Source organism: Rhea americana, unplaced genomic scaffold, assembly GCF_003343005.1.
Source record: "Rhea americana isolate MKP2758 unplaced genomic scaffold, rheAme1 scaffold_126, whole genome shotgun sequence".
Taxonomy (NCBI): Eukaryota; Metazoa; Chordata; class Aves; order Rheiformes; family Rheidae; genus Rhea; species Rhea americana.
The window spans coordinates 209,960-229,376 of NW_028185328.1; the positions used below are offsets into that span (position 1 = coordinate 209,960).

Genomic DNA, 19,417 nt, shown 5'->3' on the forward strand with positions numbered 1-19,417 from the left:
TCACCTCTCGCCTCTCCTCTGCAGTGGGCCCCGCGGCTGAGCGGCCTCTGGCTGCGCCTCTTCGCGCACGTGGCCAACACGGTGAGTGGGGGCGCGGGGCCGGCGGTGATCGCCATTTAACGGTCACCGGGAGCGCGCCGGTGAGCCCCGGTTGGGGGGGGGACCCTGGAGGCCCTACCAGGGGTGGCGGGGGGCTGCGCGGGGTGAGGACGATCAGCCGGGGAAGGGCGCCTGTCACCTGATGGTGATGATAAGCAAGTAAGGCGGTAAAAAACCCCTCTGTTTGGGGAGGGGAGCTAAACGAGGCCAACGCCGTCGAGGGTGTCCGAGGGAGCAGGTCTTGGAATAATGGTAAATCCGTGCTTCCTGAATACTTCTCGTGCTGCAAAGAGGTTCTTACTCTCTCAATGCTTCTTGAGTTCTGTGGGTCCTCTGGGTAGGCTGCAGTAGGAAAAGAAAGCTATCCTCTGAAACACTGGTGTTGTGACTGTGAGGAGAGCCTGGGCCAATGATCAAATGCGGGATAAAGTAATGGCAAACTTTACTCAGGCATAAAGGAATTCTAATCCTTGAGCACTTAACTGTAGCTTTTGTGAAGAAGCTTAAAACAGCAGCCCTAAGCAGAGCTCATGCTTCATGTTTTTTTTTTGTTTTTTTTTTTTTTGTTTTAAGCCTGTGGATTTATCCCTGCTATGCTGGCAGTGCCAGTTGAGGAGGAAGAGTGCTTGGGAACAGGTGTGACTGCTGCATGGGAGAGTGCTGGTGGGGTGAAAAGACTGCTTCCCCTCTGCAGTGACTTGTAGCATTGATTACTCCAAAGCAGTTGGATTTTATTGTTGCTGTAGCTCTGTCTTTCCTACATCTTCTCTTCTGAGCCAGTGTCAAGGTGATGCAGAAAGGTCTCATTTCAGTAATGTGAGCTGTTTGAAATCTTGGTGAGTGGTTGGGATTGGAGTGGAAGCTAGCAATTGGTTATTCCTTTATTGTTGAGATTGTTGAGATTGTTGTGAGATCACTTGTAAGCAGTTTTGTTTCATGACTTAATAACAGGAATGCCTTTTTATCCTTTGCTCTATGGCCACTTTTGGTCTGTGAACTTGGAGCTTACAGTTCCCCTTCCCCTGACATTCCCCCTTGGAGGGGGGCACAGTATTCTCAAGCCCATATAGTGTTTTCTTTGTCTTGGATTGCTGCAGAGGTAGATTAGGGCATTGCCTTTTCAAAAGACTGATGGTTCTGCAATGTGTGGTGCAATATATCTCTCTATAGATCTAGGATTGTGAACCTTGCTTCAGACTTGTACTAAGCCACACTCCTTTAACATGATTTGGAAATCCACTCTTGAGCTATTAAAACAGGATAGAACAAGGCTGATCTGTGACTGCTGATATTGCTACATCAGATACCATGGTATTCAAAGGGTGTTTTCAGTTGCCTGCTACCATGGAATCTCTACATTTCTAATGCTTTTCCAAGCTGACTCAGTTTACAGCAGGAGCTGGTTGAGTGTCTTCTACAGGGCAGCCAAGGATGAATGGCAACAGAAAAGATGCTAATAGTGGGATAAGCCAAATAATAATAAGCTTCTACACCTTATCCAATGTTGTGTAATCTGCAGACCATTAAGAAAGTAACAGATGGGAGCTTTGTATGCCTTGCAGTTTATATAATATTACTGTAGTCTTCAGGTACAGGCTTTCTGGGGCTGAGTCAGGGAAGGACAAATGTACATTTTTACAGGAGAGCCAGAAGAATACAATCCTTCTGATTCTCTGAATGTAAGAGGAGAGAGGAGGGCATTTCAGGCCAAGATTGTGGCCTGAAATAAATGTATTTCAGCTATTTTTCTTTTTTTACTACATGGCGCAGCATGCTCTCTAGGGTGCTTAGAGGCCAAGGCTGCAGCAGTTATGAGTGCATCCAGCATTCCTTGCCTAGTGAGGAAGGTGCTGAGATCAAAGTAGATACAAACTAATGTTTGTGCTCATTTTCTTCTAGGCTTTTGGGCAGATCTGCTTATTGCCGTTCTTATTAAGGTAAGAGTGGGGATTTTTTTTCAGCTTTAAGTTCGCTTTTTAAGGTGCTTGCACTGCATGCCTCTTGCAGGTTATCTGAAATAACCTTTTCTAAGTTGCAAGTTGCATAACTTGAGTGAAGAGTGAGTAAAGATTGTTTCATAGTGGTTATTTACTAGATTTTAGTTTAACTACTCTGGTTTGAGTGGCCCTTTATCAAAAGAAATTAACCTTCTTTCACAGCCAGGCTGGTACATAGAAACTTCGCTGTCTTGCCTCTTAGTCTTACTATGTGCTTGTAAAAGAGCGGTTCTTCTTTCAGAGCTTGTGGRTGTGCAAATCTACTGTGTTTACCACAAGCTGTAATGGGGAAATGCGGCCAGCTATGAAGTTCAGAGTTTTTAATACATTGTTTTTAGAGATATTCACCATTTCAGGTTAGCCCTTTCTCCTTCTCTCTTACTCTTATGAGCTTTTTGGTTAGAACCTGTTTTTCAAGTGTACATTGCATTGAAAACCACTCAGTTAAGAGGTGTCGGGAACCTCGGCCTCACACTTAGCTTGTATATGTTGCCTGTAACATGGTGGATCATCTTTGCAGTTTCCAACACACTAAGAAGTATATTAAGCAGTGTTGATACACCTGAATTTTTACTTCTGGGCATGCTATGAGGTTGTTGGGGTTTTTTTGTTGTTTTTGTTGTTGTTTTTAAAATGAATGAATGAATCAAAACCAGACAGCTGTCACTGCTATTATACAGTGGTTTGTTTCTTGACATTTGTGACAGGGTCTTGATTTCCTTGCTTCCTTATGTATTCCAAGCCTGAACTGTTTTATATTTCATTATAAACAAGTTATGTTGAGACAGGTCATGGAAAGGTCTGAAGAGGTGCTTCTTCTAGTAGGATCAGTGCTGGCATAGATGGGTTTTGCTATTTTCTCCTTGTCTTGCTCCCCACTCCTGTCTCTTTTGGTTTGTGGGTGCAATGTGTGTAATTAAAGTGAATGGGAAAACTTTCATTGGCTCTTCCACAGCTTGGGTTGATGGAGGCTGGCTGGCTGTATGTCAAGAGGTAGGCGGCTTTGTTAAGCAAGCACAATAAGGTTTGTGCTACCTTGGGGAAAGGTGTGACAGATTATCTTATAACTGTTGCAACTCCATGGTGTGAGAGGCAGACTGTTAAAGGAAAATGTCCTTTAATTAAGTTACCTTTAAACAATCTAAAAAATCAAAGTTATGGTGGAGCTTGCAAGTTCTAATAGTGATCGTCTCTCTTTCAGGCTGAACAACTTCTCTCTCATGCGTTCTCTTGATATTCTCGAAGATCCCACATTTATTCCAGAGGTTGCTGCAGAACCTACAAAGGACAAGTCTGAGGTTGAAAGCACTTTGAAAGTTGTCAAACATCTGATAGATGCAAGGTCAGTAGGTGGCATGTAGGAGTGGAGTAGAACACATCACATGTGTTGATGCTGTTGTAGCGGTGGAAAACTCATTGTCAATAGTCTGTATTTGAAACTCTTTTCCCACATGCTGCTGCTTTTCAAAAGAAACAGTGCTATCCTTCCTGTAACTGGTAAGTTGTTAGCAGTGACAACCAACATGAAGTTTCTACAAATTTCATGGAGTCTGTGTGGTGGGGAGGGACCAAATTCTGCCAGTCTTTGCCTCACCATGGCTATGGTTGCACTGTCAGAGCAGATGTGCTTAGTGGCTGGCTAGTCAGCATGTTCCTCCCTTCAAGTCTGTTTGCAGATGTGCCTGCAAGAAATTGCAAGAACATAGAGGAAGGAAGTTGCTGAGAGGAGTGAAAGAATGCAGGGTTAAAAAAAAATCCACAGGAATTTGTTTTCTAAGTTAGGTTACTTGGAGAACAGTCTGTTCAGCTTATTGATGTACTTGAATAAATCTGCCTAGATTAGGAGTGAAAAGTTACTCAAGTTCACATGTCTCACTGAGCCCTGATGCTGAAGTGGGCTGGGAGCATCTGGACTGCTCTGAGTGCTCTCCCGATCTGGTTTTGTTCTTAGTTGTGGACCTATCAAGTGATTTCTGAAGAAGTCTGCGAGCTATACTTCATCAGTGACAGAATATCATTTCTCTGTCTGTAGTTCAGCTTGTAGCAAGACTGAACTTTCTCCTTGTTTGAGCTCTTAAGTTAGAGCAAGGAAATATTTTCAGCCCCTTCACTTTGCAGGAAGGGGTATATTTCCTGCAGATGCTGGTCAGGTTTTGCATTCCCTGCTCTAACAGTGATATATTGATATATTGCCCAGTATTACTGGGTAAGTAATAGGTTCAAGTGAACCTTGCCTCTTCTCAACATAGCATCTTACGGGGCCTTGTGCTGTCCTGTTCCAGGATATAGCTTCTGGATTGAGTGATGATATGGAGACATCACAAGAGTAGTAATTGTACCTGACTGTTCCTGTGTTTACTTTTTCTCATCCTACTATGATGAGAAATGCTCTATTTCTTAGGTATTAGAGCCTTAGACTTGATCTCCAAGTAGCTCGCTGATGTAAATTCCTGTGCGCGCTGCATAGTGCCTTTTCCCTCTCCAATCACCACATACCATATGCACTGCTGCCTAACTCTGACTTAAACTTGGGGCAGAGATCCTGGAACTAAGTTTGCAAATATATTCTAGCTATTTTTATTGCTCTGGTGATGAGCAGCAAATATAAATCTACAATAAATTTCCAACAATTTTATGACTACTTTCTTGCGGTAGATATGAAGCAACGAGAACATGTTGGCAAGACTGACCCCTTATTTCTCTGGCACCCTTAGTGTACATGGTGTCTTTGCTTGTCTGCAAGGAGTCTGATGGAGTAAGAGCTGAAACATTTGGGCTATTAGCCCAAAGAAAAACTATCAAGTTTAATGGAAGTGAGCAGTGTTCAGCCTGCATTGGACTGTGACACTGACATTCGTAGTCTCAGAGAGACTGCTCTAAACAGAGGTGACTTTCACAGTACAGTTGCCCCTTTAATCTTCTCTTTGCAGGCCTGATTCTGCCAGTGATGGGTTTAGCTTCAAAGGAATTAAAGACTACCTGGACTGCTATCGGTATGTGAAATTATGGTCTGGGAACAACTTGTCTTGCATATTCCCCTGCTGCAGGCCAATGTTCCACAAGCTCTCTGGTATCACTTTGTTAGGATTGTCCTTGAGGTACCATTGCTTCAAGCCACCTTCTGCAATCCTTTCCTTCTAATGGAATAATGAAGGAAAGCCAACTTAAGGAGCTGGTAAAACTCTTAGAAGAAGAATGGCTTCTATTCTTGTGGCTACAAGAATATTCACATGCTGTTACCTGTTGCTTATTGTCAGCCCTCTGTGGGAGGGATTTCTACGTGCTTTATTTGCCCAGACAAGTAAGAGGGAAGGAGAGGAAGGTTCATCTGGATGATGAGAGTTGCACATACTGCAAGTCTCTGAGAACTCTCTTGATTCCCCTACTGCTCGTGCTCTTGCGAGCAGTTTGACTGTATCTACCCAGCAAGCGTGTCCAGATCAGGAGCAGCTGGAAGCATGTCCCCAACTCTGCGGCACTGCAAGCTCTTGGTTGCTTGGTAACTCCTAGATACCTCTAGTACAGGTGCCCAGATCTGGAGTGCTCCAATGAACCCTCCTGGGAACTTGGCACCTGTTCCTCAATGGCCACCTCTGCCAGAAAGCCATGGCCATGGTGCAAAAGGCTGACGTTGCTGTCTGGTGTTAGTTCATCCTGACTATAAGGCTTTAGTATCAACCAGGGCCAGGTCTGTTTATGGTGTAACATAGCCCATTGCCAGGGAGGAGGCAAGGTCTGTTTGTTAAAGATGGATTATGACAGTCCTCCTGTGGGCCCCTTCTCTGTAATGGGAGGTGTGTGTAAAGAGGGCTCACCTCTCAGGCCTAGCTCATGATACTGGGAGTTTCATAGCCTCAGGGTTTCAAGAGCTTGAGGGCTCCATGTTAGCCATGTTTCCCTGTTCATCTGGTATTTCAGGAATATCTGGGATCCTCCTTTAAAGAAAGAAGTCTCCTGTCTTGATGGTGTAGAGTGTGTTGAAATTATCACCACTCATAGATTCCTATCTAGTTCTTTGTTACAAAAGTGACAGCTGCCGTCTTGCTACCCATGAGAGGCAAACCTTATGCATGGGTGTGGTGTGGGGGGGTCTTGCAATGAAGTCCCAACCTCTCCTGTCCCGTAGGAGTGGGAAGCTGACACCATCTCAGGTAGCAAAGAACATCATTGCCGTGCTGGAGGACTGCGACAAATCCACACCTCCGCTTCGAGCGATAGTGCAATGGGACCATGAGCAAATAATGCTGGTAATGTTTGCCTGCGGTAGGAAAGGAGCCTCTGCTGTTCCAGCAGCAATAGAATATTTTAGAGTGGGGAGTAGATATATATTGTGCAGAAAAGTATGTATATTTTTCCTTCCTCCTTGGGTAGAGGACTACAAATAAGTTTGCTTACTTTCCTTCAAAGACAGGTAGCATTTAGACAAATCTATTTTCTACTGAGTCACTATGTTTGAAACAAGATTTCTTAATGCTTTTGTGGCATCTGTTAGCAGCGTAGAGGCCTTTAAGCAGTAATTTTCTGTCAGAGAATGGTAGAAAAAGAAAAACTTACAGTTTGGCTTAGCAGCAGCCTGACAAGACCATTTGTAGTTTCTTCTCTGATACCAGTAATTATCTTCAGTTCAACTAATTTTGTTTTTTCCTTTGCTCAGATGGCTGAGGCCTCCACTGCTCGTTACAGGAATAAATGTACCCTGTCTTATCTGGATGGGATCCCAGTGTGCCTGAAAGAAGAGTTTAAAGTGGTGAGTTTCCTTGTCTAGTGATCAGTTCATGCTGTAGGGCATTCTAGGAGCTTGTTTTGTTTCTTCTTCTGAAGGAGCTCAAAACAACCTGTTTCAAGATGCTCACAGTATCTTTTTTGCTCCTGCAAATATAAAGTGGTCAACTGTATATATGTGCCACTCACTGCAGCAGTGTTTTAAGACCAGCTCCTCAACAGAAGCCTGAGACTATATTTGTAATAAGGGGTAGCATATGTGTTTGTAATTGGTAGAGTTCACAGGTGTTTCCAGGTGAAGTCAGGTCTTGGCCCCTTATCTGACAAAATGAGAATGACTAAATACATCTATAGCAATAGCTGTAACTTCATGGTTTTCTTAGGCACTGATTCTAGTCCACTGGCTAAGCATCTCCTTCCCCTTACCTTAAAGGACATACTTGTCAGAAATATGCACATTACTCTGAAAATCTGCAGCCATAGGGGGTTTTGCATGTGGCCTAGCAACAGTTACTATTAAGTATTCCTGTTGGTGACATAAAGCTATCATGAGCTCTGCAGATAGGATGGGAGTCCTGTTTAGGTACAGGTTCTTCCACTGCTGTATCTGAGTGGAAAGTACTTAGCATGCCCTGAAAATGAGCCCTTCTAGTGTTTTAACATCTGTCTAATCTCAGTGCCTTACTTTGAAACACTGCAACTCCCTCCATAGAAAAGTGGAAAATTTAACTGCTGTGTGCTGTGGAGCCAAAGTATCTGTTCCACAGCCTCTGGGCATAACAGCTGTATTGCTTTAGATCATCTGTGTGTTTCTGCTCCTCCATATCATGACAGTATAAGGACTCCTCTGCATGTGAGAAGGATCAAATATTGAAGGGTTAAGTGTCCCTCCTAAGAGAAACCAATACGGAACAAGATGAAGAACAAAGCTGCCTGTCTGTGTCTTAACTCTGTGGGTCATGATGCTTGGGATCTGTTGTGGGAGTCAATTGTGAAGTACGTACATGTGCTTGCCTGTTTTAAGATGCATGACAAGGTGTCTCCTTGCTAAGGTGCCTTACCGTCACCGAGTGGGAACAGAGTATCTTGGAACAGAGCCTGAAACAGAAGATGCTACTGTGGCCAAGAAGCTGCGAGAGGCTGGAGCTATCATTATTGGAGTCTCAAACATGCATGAACTAGGAACTGGAACAACTGGATGTAACCCTAATGGGTAAAAATCCTTTCCCTCTTCTTTCTTCTTCCCCTGACTTTACAAAAATAGAGTAAACACATGGAAATAAAACTGACAAAATGCCCAGTGCAGGGGGAACCCTGAGGATATAAAAACCCAGCATTGCAGATTTGAGGGTCAGGACAGCTGTGGAAACCTGAAGGTTCCTGAAACCAAAGAAAAGCAAAGATCCAAGTGGTGTCTGCTGTGAAATGATGTTGCTTTGCTAAGACCTTACATGCTTGGAGGTGTGAATATTTACAGGATGAACGATAGGTGAAAGCTTCAGGAACAGAAAACAAGTGAACAGTAATCTGCTTAGTCACAGTAATAGATAAAGGCCCAGTATAGTGAGAAGAGGTACCACCAACTGAGGAGAACTTACTGTTTTTATTCCCAAGCTAAAACTGGTTACAGTAATTTGTTTTAGTTTTGTGACTTTTCCAACTATAGCAAGTTGAAAACAACTATTTCAGAGCAGTGGTCCTGATGGCCTTAAGCCATATGTAGAGCTGCAGTGCATGCGTGCATGCATGAATGGAACCAGGATGCCCTCTCAGCTGCTTCAGAGTGCCAGGGTATTTCCCACTATGTGTGGTCTGCCACAGTAGCTAGGTACCAGAGAGGCCTGTCACATTGAAAGGTATGTGGGACTGTGGTTGGACTAGGCAGTTCGAGAGTCACTACTCTAAAGGGCAGAGCAGGGGATGCTAACTTGCTTGTGATTCTGTAAGAGTTGGTCAGCAATTTTCCCATCTCTTTGAAATGTGTAATGCTTCACATGGCACAGCACCATCACAGAGAGAAGAGCTGGAATGGCATCCTTTCTCTTGCTTTGCTCTTCCTCAGATAGGCTGCCTGTGATAACAAGAGACTGGACTAGGAGCCATAAATCTTTTTTTGGGCCCCCTCTTCTAGGGRTATAGCACTATCTGGGATAGAAAGGTGTGTCTATACTGGGAAAATTGAATGCCTGAGCTATGTTTCTGGATTTTTTCTGCCCTATAATGTACTTGGTCCTTCCTAGAAAAAGATTCTATGATGCTTATTTGCCTCAGGTGCCACAAGATCCCAAGGAATCCGTACAAGCCCAATCATTACACAGGTGGGAGCTCCAGTGGGTCAGCGGCAGCTGTAGCAGCAGGTAAAGTGATCTTAACTGAGTTTATGGGTGGGAAGAGGAAGGGCCTGAGCTTCAGGCGTTAGCTTCTTATGAGGGGACTTGGAAGCTGGGGGAACTCCTTGCTAAACAGAGATCTGTCTGTTGTGTTGCCTACAGCTGGCAGCAGGATGGAAGGGGCAATGACACTTGTCTGATCCCAGACCAATGTTTCTTGTAGGTCTCTGCCCAGTGGCTATTGGCACAGATGGAGGAGGCTCTGTGAGGATTCCTGCTTCATTCTGTGGTGTGGTAGGGCTGAAAGGTAGTGCCCCTTTATCCTGGTGGGCAGACTCTTGTTTTCTGCATCAGATAGGATGCCAAAAACAAGTCAGGCATGGTCCATTAATTCCTGTCATAAAAAACTCAACCAGACAAATTCTGGAGCATAATACCCTCTGAGTCATATAAGTGGGGCTGGCAGAATGGAAGTGTTCCTGTTACTGACCACTGAACAGATATTCAAAAAAATACTAACTTCTGTATGCAAGGCAAATGCTTAGCAAAACATACATTCTTCCTCTCTTTTTACCCACCCTTCACTTTTCCATCCTCTGATTCTGTGCTGGGAGGTGTTCCCAGCTTTGTTGGGTATCCGTAGTGAGCTAGTGAGAAGCAGTTCTGCCAAACGTGGATTCCCATCACCACCATTTGATGGGGAGGGCTGAGACTGCTCAGACTCGTATCTGGTAAGTTACACCTGGTTACAAGCTTGTACCAAACCAGGAGGTAGAGTTAATCTCTCAAGAATGCATTCCTGAAAACAGTTTGCAAAGCAATTTTTCCAGTAAGAGTTAATGTGAGCGGGAGAACATGCACAGGAAATGCACAGGGCAGTATCTGCAGCATGGAGGATGGAGGGATGGGCAGGATTGCCACTCAGAAGAGATTCTGGGTTTAAGGAGAGCTTTATCATCTTTTAGGATCTCAGCTGCTGCATTTGAGACTGGACACTCAAACCATTACCCTGTTTTTCCATTGTTCACATGCGATTAGCTTGATTCATCTTGAATGATCTTCCTCAGATCAAGATGATTATGACAAATGTAACTGGTCAGAAAGAGGCAACAAGAACACTCGCAGAAGGTAACTGATGCTGGGCATTAAGTCTCACTGGTGAAGCAGTGAGATCTTTTGCAGCAGTGATCTGCTCCCAGAGCTGAGCACTTCCTCCTATTGTTAGTTCTGTTCCTGCCTCTCCATCCTCCACCAATAGGTGCTGTTTCTGCGTATTTAAGTGCATGTAATTCTTAAGTCCCTGTGCATATTTCCTATTCACTAGATCATTTCTTATGGGGGAAAATGATTTTGGTATTTGTTGAACTCAGCTGCCTCATTGATGAGACTGACAGTCAGCAGAACAGGTTATTGAACAATCAGAGATCAGGCTCTGAAACAGCAGGCAGAAGTGACTGGCAGAGATATATTGCGTACTGACAAATGCTGAGGAACTTGGCTTGGGAGGGCCAGAGCCATCCAGGTCAGATCGCACCAGCAACTGCTTGTTGTTTTCTGACTGTCTATTTCTTTTTCTCAAGGTACATTTGGGCGGATCAGTTGTCATGGCAGCCTCCCGCTCTCCTATTCCACAGTCAGTGTGGGTAAGAGGGCTTTTGTTTCACTTCAGGGACTTCACTGTGTGATGTTCTCACTGGTTGGGGAGGCAATCAGTGCCTACAAAAAGCCTTGGGAAGAAGGTCCTGTTTGCCCTTTGTCGCACATGTAACTGATTTCTTTTTGACAGGCCCTATCTGTACCTCAGTGGCAGATGCAGCCATTGTTTACAGTATCCTTGCTGAGCCGGATCCACTCTATCCATATGGTAGGTGAGCCCTCTCCCTCCTTCAGCTTAGGTGATCTGCCTTCCTAGAGGTGTCCTAGATTTAAAAAAAAAAAAAAGAGAGAGAGAGAGAGAGAGAGGAACTCTTGTTTCTTGCAGGATTAAAGCAGCCCAAAGCAACACTGTCAGATATATGTGCGCCTGACCTGAAAGGCTTAAAACTGGGAGTGGACTGGACATTTTTTAAGGTACCTGTCCTGTTTTTCTCTTTCTGGTGCTTTGCAAGATGAGATTTTGAAGAAATTCAGTGTGGTCAGTGTTCCATTGCCTGTCAACTTGAGATCGCCTCATATTTAATCCTATACTTAGAGGGGAATGTGGTTCAGACGAACTTATCCACTGGGGTGACTTTTTTTCCCTGAGACAGACATTGAGCAAAGGTCTGCTGGAAGTGTGAGGAGGGGTAGTGACTCTACAGTTGATGGCAGTGTGTCTCCTCATACTAATGTTTCCATTGGAAGTGATGCTTCTGAACTGATTCTAAAAGGCAATTTTTATTTTATTTATTTTTTTTTTTTTAAAGAGGAAAAGTAGTTTATCCATTTGGTTACAACAGTGTAGCTGCTGCATGGTATTTCATCATTCCAATGTAGCAACTGAGCTGGCAAGCTGGTACCGCTAGGCAATTGTAATTCAGCCCCTACAGAGATGCCCAAGATTTCTTCCCTGGAGGAGAATAAGGGCTGTTTCTGGCTTTGCCTCAGTGCAGAGGAGGAACACCTTCTCCCCCAGACAGGGAGACCATTCCTTCTCCATAGAGTTAGGACTTCCAAATTGTTCTCTTGGAGTTACTGGCCAAAAGGCAGTTCTGGAGGGCCATGTTTTCCTACCATCGGAGTCGGGAGTAAAGAAAACTCCATGTGGACTGAAGTCCTGGTGAGTGCGCTTGGGGGACAGACAGGGCAGCTATTAAAATCTGGTCAGGTCTTTCCTCTTTTTCTCTAGGCTTGTGATGCAGAAGTCCTGTCCATCTGTGAGAAAGGTAAAGAGCAAAAGCATGTACTATCTCTGCATCTATCTAAGGTCAATGTATCACTTGGTGCTCCTCACATGTGCCCATTAAAGAGGTCTAGCCCGAAGCCCTTTAAGGGAGATGCTTAAAGATCAGAGAATCACAGAATGGGTGAGGTTGGAAGGGACCTCTGGAGATCATCTAGTCCAGCTACCCTGCTCAAGTAGGGTCACCTAGAGCATGTTGGACTGGGTTGCATCCAGGTGGGTTTTGACTGTCTCCAGAGAAGGAGACTCCAACCTGTCCCAGTGCTTCATCATCTGTCARTCTCACAGTGAAGAAATTCCCCCTCATGTTCAGGCAGAACTTCCTGTGCTTCAATTTCTGCCCATTGCCTCTTGTCCTGTCACATGGGACAACTGAAAAGAGTTTGTCCTCGTCCCCTTGACACCCTCCCTTCAGGTACTTGTACACATTGATAAGATCCCCCCTCAGTCTTCCCTTCCCCAGGCTGAAGAGGCCCAGTTCTCGCAGCCGTTCCTCACAGGGCAGATGCTCCAGCCCTCTGATCATCCTTGTAGTCCTACGCTGGACTCTCTGCAGTAGCTCCATGTGTCTCTTGTACTGGGGAGCCCAGAACTGGATGCAGTACTCGAGATGGGGCCTCCCCAGGGCTGAGTAGAGGGGCAGGATCACCTCCCTTCACCTGCTGGCAACACTCTTCCTAATGCACCCCAGGATACCATTGGCCTTCCTGGCCACAAAGGCACATTGCTGGCTCATAGTCAACTTGTCCACCAGCACTCCCAGGTCCTTCTCTGCAGAGCAAACTTGCTGAGGAGACAATCTGTCCCTTTGTCCATGTCATTGACGAATAAATTGAACAAGACAGGACCCAGTACTCAGTGCGGGGGAACTCCACTAGCCACAGGCCTCCAACTGGACTCCGTGCCACTGATGACAACCCTCTGAGCTCTGCATTTCAGCCAGTTCTCAATCCACTTCACAGTTCACTCGTCTAACCTGCACTTCCTGAGCTTGCCTAGGAGGGTGTTATGGGAGACATAAGCCTTGCTGAAGTCAAGGTACRCAACATCCACTGCTCTCCACTCATCTACCCAGCCAGTCATTCCACCATAGAAGGCTATCAGATTGGTTAGGCAGGATTTCCCCTTGGTGAATCCATGCTGGCTACTCCTGATGACCTCCTTTTTCTCCATATGTCTGGAGATGACATCCAGAATGAGCTGCTCTATCAGCTTTCCAGGGATGGAGGTGAGGCTGACTGGCCTGTAGTTTCCTGGGTCCTCCTCCTTGCCCTTTTTGAAGACTGGAGTGACAGACAGATGTCTGACTGGACATACAGCAGTAGCCTTGTACTAGGGAAGTCCTCCTGACAGCTGAAGGTTAAAAAGCGGTTGTAGGCTTGCCTAGTTATAATGGAAGAATGGGATCTAATATGTTAAGTCCCTGTCTCCATAAAGGCAGCTGTGTCTGTGCTTGGTAATACTCATTCTGCAACCTTTAATGGTGAAAGACTTTAGAGGAGGGACTTGTTTGACAATGTACTTTAGTAGGAAAAGATAGGGCTAGGTCTTTATGATGCATTCAGTCCTGTAGTGTTTCCTTGAAATTAGCCAAAGAGTATAATTAGGGTGGCCTTGTCAAATTTTAGACTAAGCAAAATTGAATGTGGTGCATTAATTGGAGAGGAGGGAGACTCCACAGTCTCTGGCAGAACAGTGGACCTCCTGCACGTTGGAGCTGATGTGGTTCACAGTACTTGGGCTTTGCTAGCCTGAACTTTTTTCAGCCTTTCTATTTCCGTTTTCTTTTCTGTAGACATAGAGTGCCGCAGACTCTGCAGCTTCCTTGCACTCGGAGATCCAAAATATAGTCTGTGGCTTTAAAATGTCAAAGTCTCTGAGCCCATCCCCGGGTTTCCCTACCATTGTTTGTTCAGAACAGGCTTTGAATGAGAATCTTCTGGTACTAAATAACCACTTCATGCTCTTACATTACTGGTCATGTCAAGTGCTTAGGGAAGCATTATCAACCCCTCTTTACTTTCTCAGTTAACCGAGGGATAGAGGAAGGAGTATAAATTTGCCCAAAATAGAGTAGGTAAGTTATGAGCCTACCTGCGAGCCCCTAGCTGTGCTCTGTTAGAGCACTGTGATCTGGTTAGGCCTAAGGCTTTTACCTATGAGAACCAGCTGCAGCAGTCTCTGTGCCACATAATACTTGCATTTTAACAGCCTATGAAATTTCTGACTTTACAGAGGAGCCGAGAATCCCACTCCTTTGAAATGTTTGCTAAACTCCCGGATGCTGTCTGTGCTTGACTTGTTCTGTCCTCAGCTGTGGAGTACCTGCAGAGTCTGGGAGCCAGTGTGGTTGAAGTATTTCTTCCAGAGATGGAGGAATTGCAAGTGGCACACACAATCTGCATTCTCAGTGAGATGAGAGACTTCCTGCAACCTGACTTCAACAGAAATTTCCAGCAAATGGTAAGTGACAGCAGGTTGGATCAATACCAGTGGTTTTTAGGACTGATGCAGAACAAGTGCTCTATATCAGTGAGAAACCTGAGGTTCTCTTACTTTTTCTGTGGCAAAGCAACAACCGGACAACTACTGATAAAGGAATGTAGACCTAGAACAGAACTCTGGAAATATTCAGTCCAGTGTCGTGCTATTAACCACATCTTAGCTCTCCGTCATGCCCAATGTAAAACTCTTCCTGTCACCATGGAAGACTGTCCAAGTGTGCAAAGACATGAACTATGGTTCACAGGAAGATGCTTATGCTTGATGGCAAATTAATGAGGACGAGAAAGGTATGGGAGAAAAGGGGGGGGGTTGTAAGTTTCTTTCTTACCCTAAGCTGCTTTCTCACACAGTGCTTGTCTAAAGCAAGAAGGTATGGTTAACTAGCTTGTTGCAAGCAGAGCAGTGATCAAGGTTTTCTGTTACAGAATTTGGAAACTCGGGCCAGCTTGGCCTTGGCTTGCCAATTCACAGCTCTGGACTACATTACGGTGAGGAACATACTGTGGTGAAGGCTGGAAGGGAGGCATCCAGTGAGATTACAAAGATGGAGTGGAGGGTTCCCTTAATCTCCTCATGCAGGGGACAGAGGCTGTGGAAAGACATCAGACACCAGTACTGCCTTCCGCTGTGGGAACATGCTAAATGGTGGGGCTACACAGAGCACACCACTCTGACTGGCTGGTGCACTGTACATTGAGTCCAAACTGCAGGAATGAAGTCAGAGGTGCAGGCTTTGGTGGGCAGGGGTTGTCACTGCTAAATGTGAGCCTTGTGAACCAAGAGGCCCTGTCAAACAGTAGTGTCTCTGTTTGCAGGCAAATCGGCAGAGAACCCGGAGCATAGGCTTCTTACGAGAGATTTTCGCCACTGCGAACTGTATCCTTACACCAGGTATCAGCAGTTTTAGCCACAGAGCTGCTCCCAGTTACATGATGCATTTTAAGAACAGTTGCTTCATTAACTTCCTCTCCTGAATTTTAAGACTGACTTTTGTGCAAAGCCTTTGCAGCGCCTTAGGCCTGTAGAATATGTGTTCTGGTTAGGATGAGTGCTGCACATTTCTAGACCTGCTGCCTGTATCCATGGCAGTCAGAAAATTCCTTTTTGATAGTTGAAATAGGACCTGCAGAGCTGGCACCGTTACACAGGTGGGACTGAGCATCTGCTGCTTAGACATGGTCTTATTTGAACAATTAGAAACTAACTGTTCAGATCATAAAACCCAGTGACTTCTTTGGACTCTGAGAGGGTTGTTTGCATTACCAATGTAGATCAAATGTAGCTTTAAGGAACTGTATCTTGGAGATTGCCCACTGCCTGACTCTTCACCTCCACAGCTACTGCTTCCACTGCCCCAAGAATTCATGACTCTGACCTTCTGACTGGGTGCAGCGATTTCTCACTCACAGTCCGGGCTATGAGGTAAGTGCTACTTGCACTATAGAACCAAGTTCAGGAGTAGCTAGGGACTAGTGCTGCTCTAACTAAAGGAGTTCAGGCTGTAGAGCAGGAGAGATCAGTCTTAGCTGCCTCTCCAAGAAAGGCTGATTTTGTTGCTGTCCTAAGGCAGGAATGCTGATAACAGCTTCTCCCCCAGGTTCATGCAGCTTGGCAACTTCACTGGCATTCCAGGCCTAGTGGTACCTATTGGATATTCTGCTGCTGGGCTTCCTATCAGCCTCCAGGTGAGACAATCCCTCTGAATTGAAGCCTTACTGGCAAATAACTAGCTCAGTTGGTTAGAGCGTGGTGCTAATGATGCCAAGGTCGCGGGTTCAATCCCTGTATGGGCCACTCTCTTGAGGGTTGGACTAGATGATCTCCAGAGGTCCCTTCCAACCTTACCAATTGTATGATTCTCTATAACCAGGTTTGCAGCACTATTGAGGAATATACAGGGACTGGTAATGAAGTTTTAACTTCTGAGTGAAGACTTGCCTAGAAAGGCAGGACTTTTCTGGCATCTGGGAGATGGATTTCTCTATCTTCCTGTCTACTTGCATCACTAACTTACCTGGCTGTCCTTATCATCTGTCACTACTCTTCCCTCTCTTTTCCTTATTTCTCAGTTACGTAATTTCTCTAAGCCATTCCTTGTTCTTCTCTTCTTGAAATGGTGTCTTGTAAATGAAAGTTCTATGTATTTGAATTATGCCTTTATCCCAAATGCAGTGGTGCCACATTTACTGGGGAAAAAGGGAAAAGCACGTTCTCTTCTGGTGCTGTTGGAAGTAATGTTAGCCATCTTCTACAAGGCTTTCAGTAGTGTCTATATGTGATGGTGATGCTTTTCTCCCCCCACCCATTTCTTTTCCCTCTCTCCTTCTCCCAGGTCATGACAAAATGGTGGGATGAAGCTATGCTTCTCAGGATTGGCCTGAAGCTGGAGCAGTTTCGTCACCAGACAAAAAAACCATCCATTTATTATGACATCCTCGCATGATGGGGTAGCCAGGATGGGGAATGCTCTGTAATTATTTTTTCCTAGTCTGACCTGACCAAGCGTAAGAGTGGACTTGTTTTCAGTGTACCTGAGAAACGTTTATTAGCAGGCCCATTTGAGGAATGGGGAGGAAGACTGATCTAAGCAGGCATTGATGTGAGCAGAGAGATCAGTTTTGCTCCCTGTTGGGTAGTGGATGTTCCAGTTTGTAACTGAGAGACTACCTGTGCTAGCTTGTTCCTCAATGTTTTTGCTAGTAGAGGAAGCTGCAACCATCTTCTGCAACTCGTTTCCCTGTATGGCTCCTATGTAAAGATGGAACACAGCTGGACTGCGTATGGGCAGTTTACATGGCTATGCATGGAAAACCACAATTCCGAATCCTTAAAGCTTACAGAACGTCTCTTGCTCCAGGATGTAACAAAGGTACTCCTTTGAGGTAGAAAGGCAGCTTCCCATATAGATAGATAGATAGATTCCCTTAGATATAAAGCCTTGTTACTTAGGAATGAAGAGGATCTTAACACTCCTGCAAGAAGGTAATGTGTGTCATGGCCCCTTACCTAGAACAGTCCCTCAGAGCAAAACAGAAGGCCAGTAGCTATGGAAGTATCCCTCTGCTTTTTCCATCTCTTGTGCTGGAAACAGTGTAGGACTCAGTTTAACTGTTGCACAAAATATGGGCATGCTCACTGCATGAGCAGTCCTGCCTCTCTTCAGTCTTATATGCAAGGGAAGGAAAAAGCAGAGCAGGAACCCTTCGTAATTCTGTGAACCAAAACTGCCTCAGGGCTCTGGGGTTTTGTGCCACTGGCATACCCCCTAAGACAAGACTTGGAAAGCCTCTGTTCTCCCAGTAGTTTCTTACATACAAGCCTGCCAGCATTTAATAATTCCTTTTCCAGAGTGGAATGGAATGGGATGAGCTATGTAGTATGCTGTGAAATAGCTCTTAAGCAGATGGTTGCTGATCCAGTTACTATAGGGAGGTGAAACTGCTGCCTAAAAAGTAGGAAATGATACTGCATGAGCAGAACCTGGGTGCCAAAGAGGTGTTGCCTGAGGCTGTGCAGCACAGAGCCTGCTCTAGACAAGAAGCCAGCCCTTCCTCTATCCCAAGTGCACTTCATAAAGTCATCAGGTAGAATTAAGACATGGAATAAAATACCAGGCTGTAATACTTAAATCATAAAACCACAGTAGGAAAAGATAGAAAAGACTACATTTCTACAGGAGTAGGCCTTAAAGTCACAGTACTGTGTACTACAGGTTCTACTGAAAGCCCCCAGCTGGAAACTCAAGTGCCTGTGTCCTGCCTGCACTGTGGCCACATCAAAGACAAGAAAAGACCTAAGATTAACCAAGGCTAAGTATTTGGCTTCATTTTGGACTAGTTCAGGGTTAACGCTCAGAGACATCTCCTGTTGCCCACCTTATCAGATATCTGAGAAGAGAAACTTCTGGCCTTGTGATTAGGTTGCTGGAAAAGCTGTTCCATAGTCAGCAGCAGCAAAGAGTACTGCATTCCTACTTAGCTTGGAAGGAAAGGGGGAGCAGAGAGGGTGGTTGCAGTTTCTCCCAAAGCTCAGTATAGGGTTTTTTTTTTTTTTTTTTTTTTTTTTTTTTTTTTTTTTTTTTTTTTTTTTTTTTTTTTGAATTTAAATCCACTCTTTAAGCAGAGCTAGCACTTTACTAATGGCTAAAGTTAGCAGTCAGATAGTATTTAAATGGAAAAAAACATTGCATTACCTTCCCTACAATTACCTAAGTCAAAGCATCAACTGCTACTGGCAGAATGTTAGCAGCATTCACAGTTAAAATAATGGGACAGTTGATACTGTCTTTCATCTTCAACTCCCCTGTATGATACTACAGAAATATTCCTTCACTAGATTCTAGTATCATTCAATTCTTTGAAGAGCAGATTTTAAGAGCAAAGTATTCCAATATTAATGATAACTTACTAAACATTTCTAAAACACCCTAGAGCTGTATGCCTGCAAGATGAAACACTGGTGAAGTACATTGTATGGAAATAGAAGGAGTTAATCAGTGTTTGACAAGAATAAATTTCTCCAAGGAACACTGCTGCTTCTAGGAAATAATGGCTGAATATTCACTGATTTAATGCTACTCTTGTAGGGGTTAGAAATGGCAGTATAAAAAAATCAATCACCATCTGCAAGATGGAACTATTTCATTCCCCCCCCCTTTTTCCTATATGATATGCTACTGTAAAATTACAATTTCAAGTTCATTTTCTGGGTGCAGTTTAGGGAGCTCAGGTTTCTAGAAGGATGGCTAGAACCCAAAGTAAAGGGTTTGCTTTTAAAAAGAGTATTTGCATCTTGGTAACTCTGGGAAGAAAAGGGAACAGGGAGCTTCTGCTGACTGACAGTAAGTTAGTCTGTCTTTCAATACACTGCTTCCTCCCTTTCCT

General features: G+C 44.6%; 1 protein-coding gene across 1 annotated transcript; it reads left to right on the forward strand.

The window, feature by feature from the left end:
* Positions 1 to 6: 6 nt before the first annotated feature.
* Positions 7 to 19,060, forward strand: LOC146600181 (uncharacterized; the record flags this gene model as incomplete). Its single annotated transcript, XM_085326019.1, has 19 exons — positions 7 to 81; positions 1,999 to 2,036; positions 3,298 to 3,438; positions 5,027 to 5,089; positions 6,223 to 6,343; positions 6,751 to 6,843; positions 7,871 to 8,031; positions 9,090 to 9,175; positions 9,372 to 9,455; positions 10,729 to 10,791; positions 10,935 to 11,012; positions 11,130 to 11,218; positions 11,976 to 12,012; positions 14,344 to 14,492; positions 14,960 to 15,022; positions 15,350 to 15,425; positions 15,872 to 15,956; positions 16,132 to 16,219; positions 16,867 to 19,060. Coding segments are annotated over 19 exons (1,701 nt in total), but the record flags the coding sequence as incomplete, so codon positions are not given.
* Positions 19,061 to 19,417: the final 357 nt, after the last annotated feature.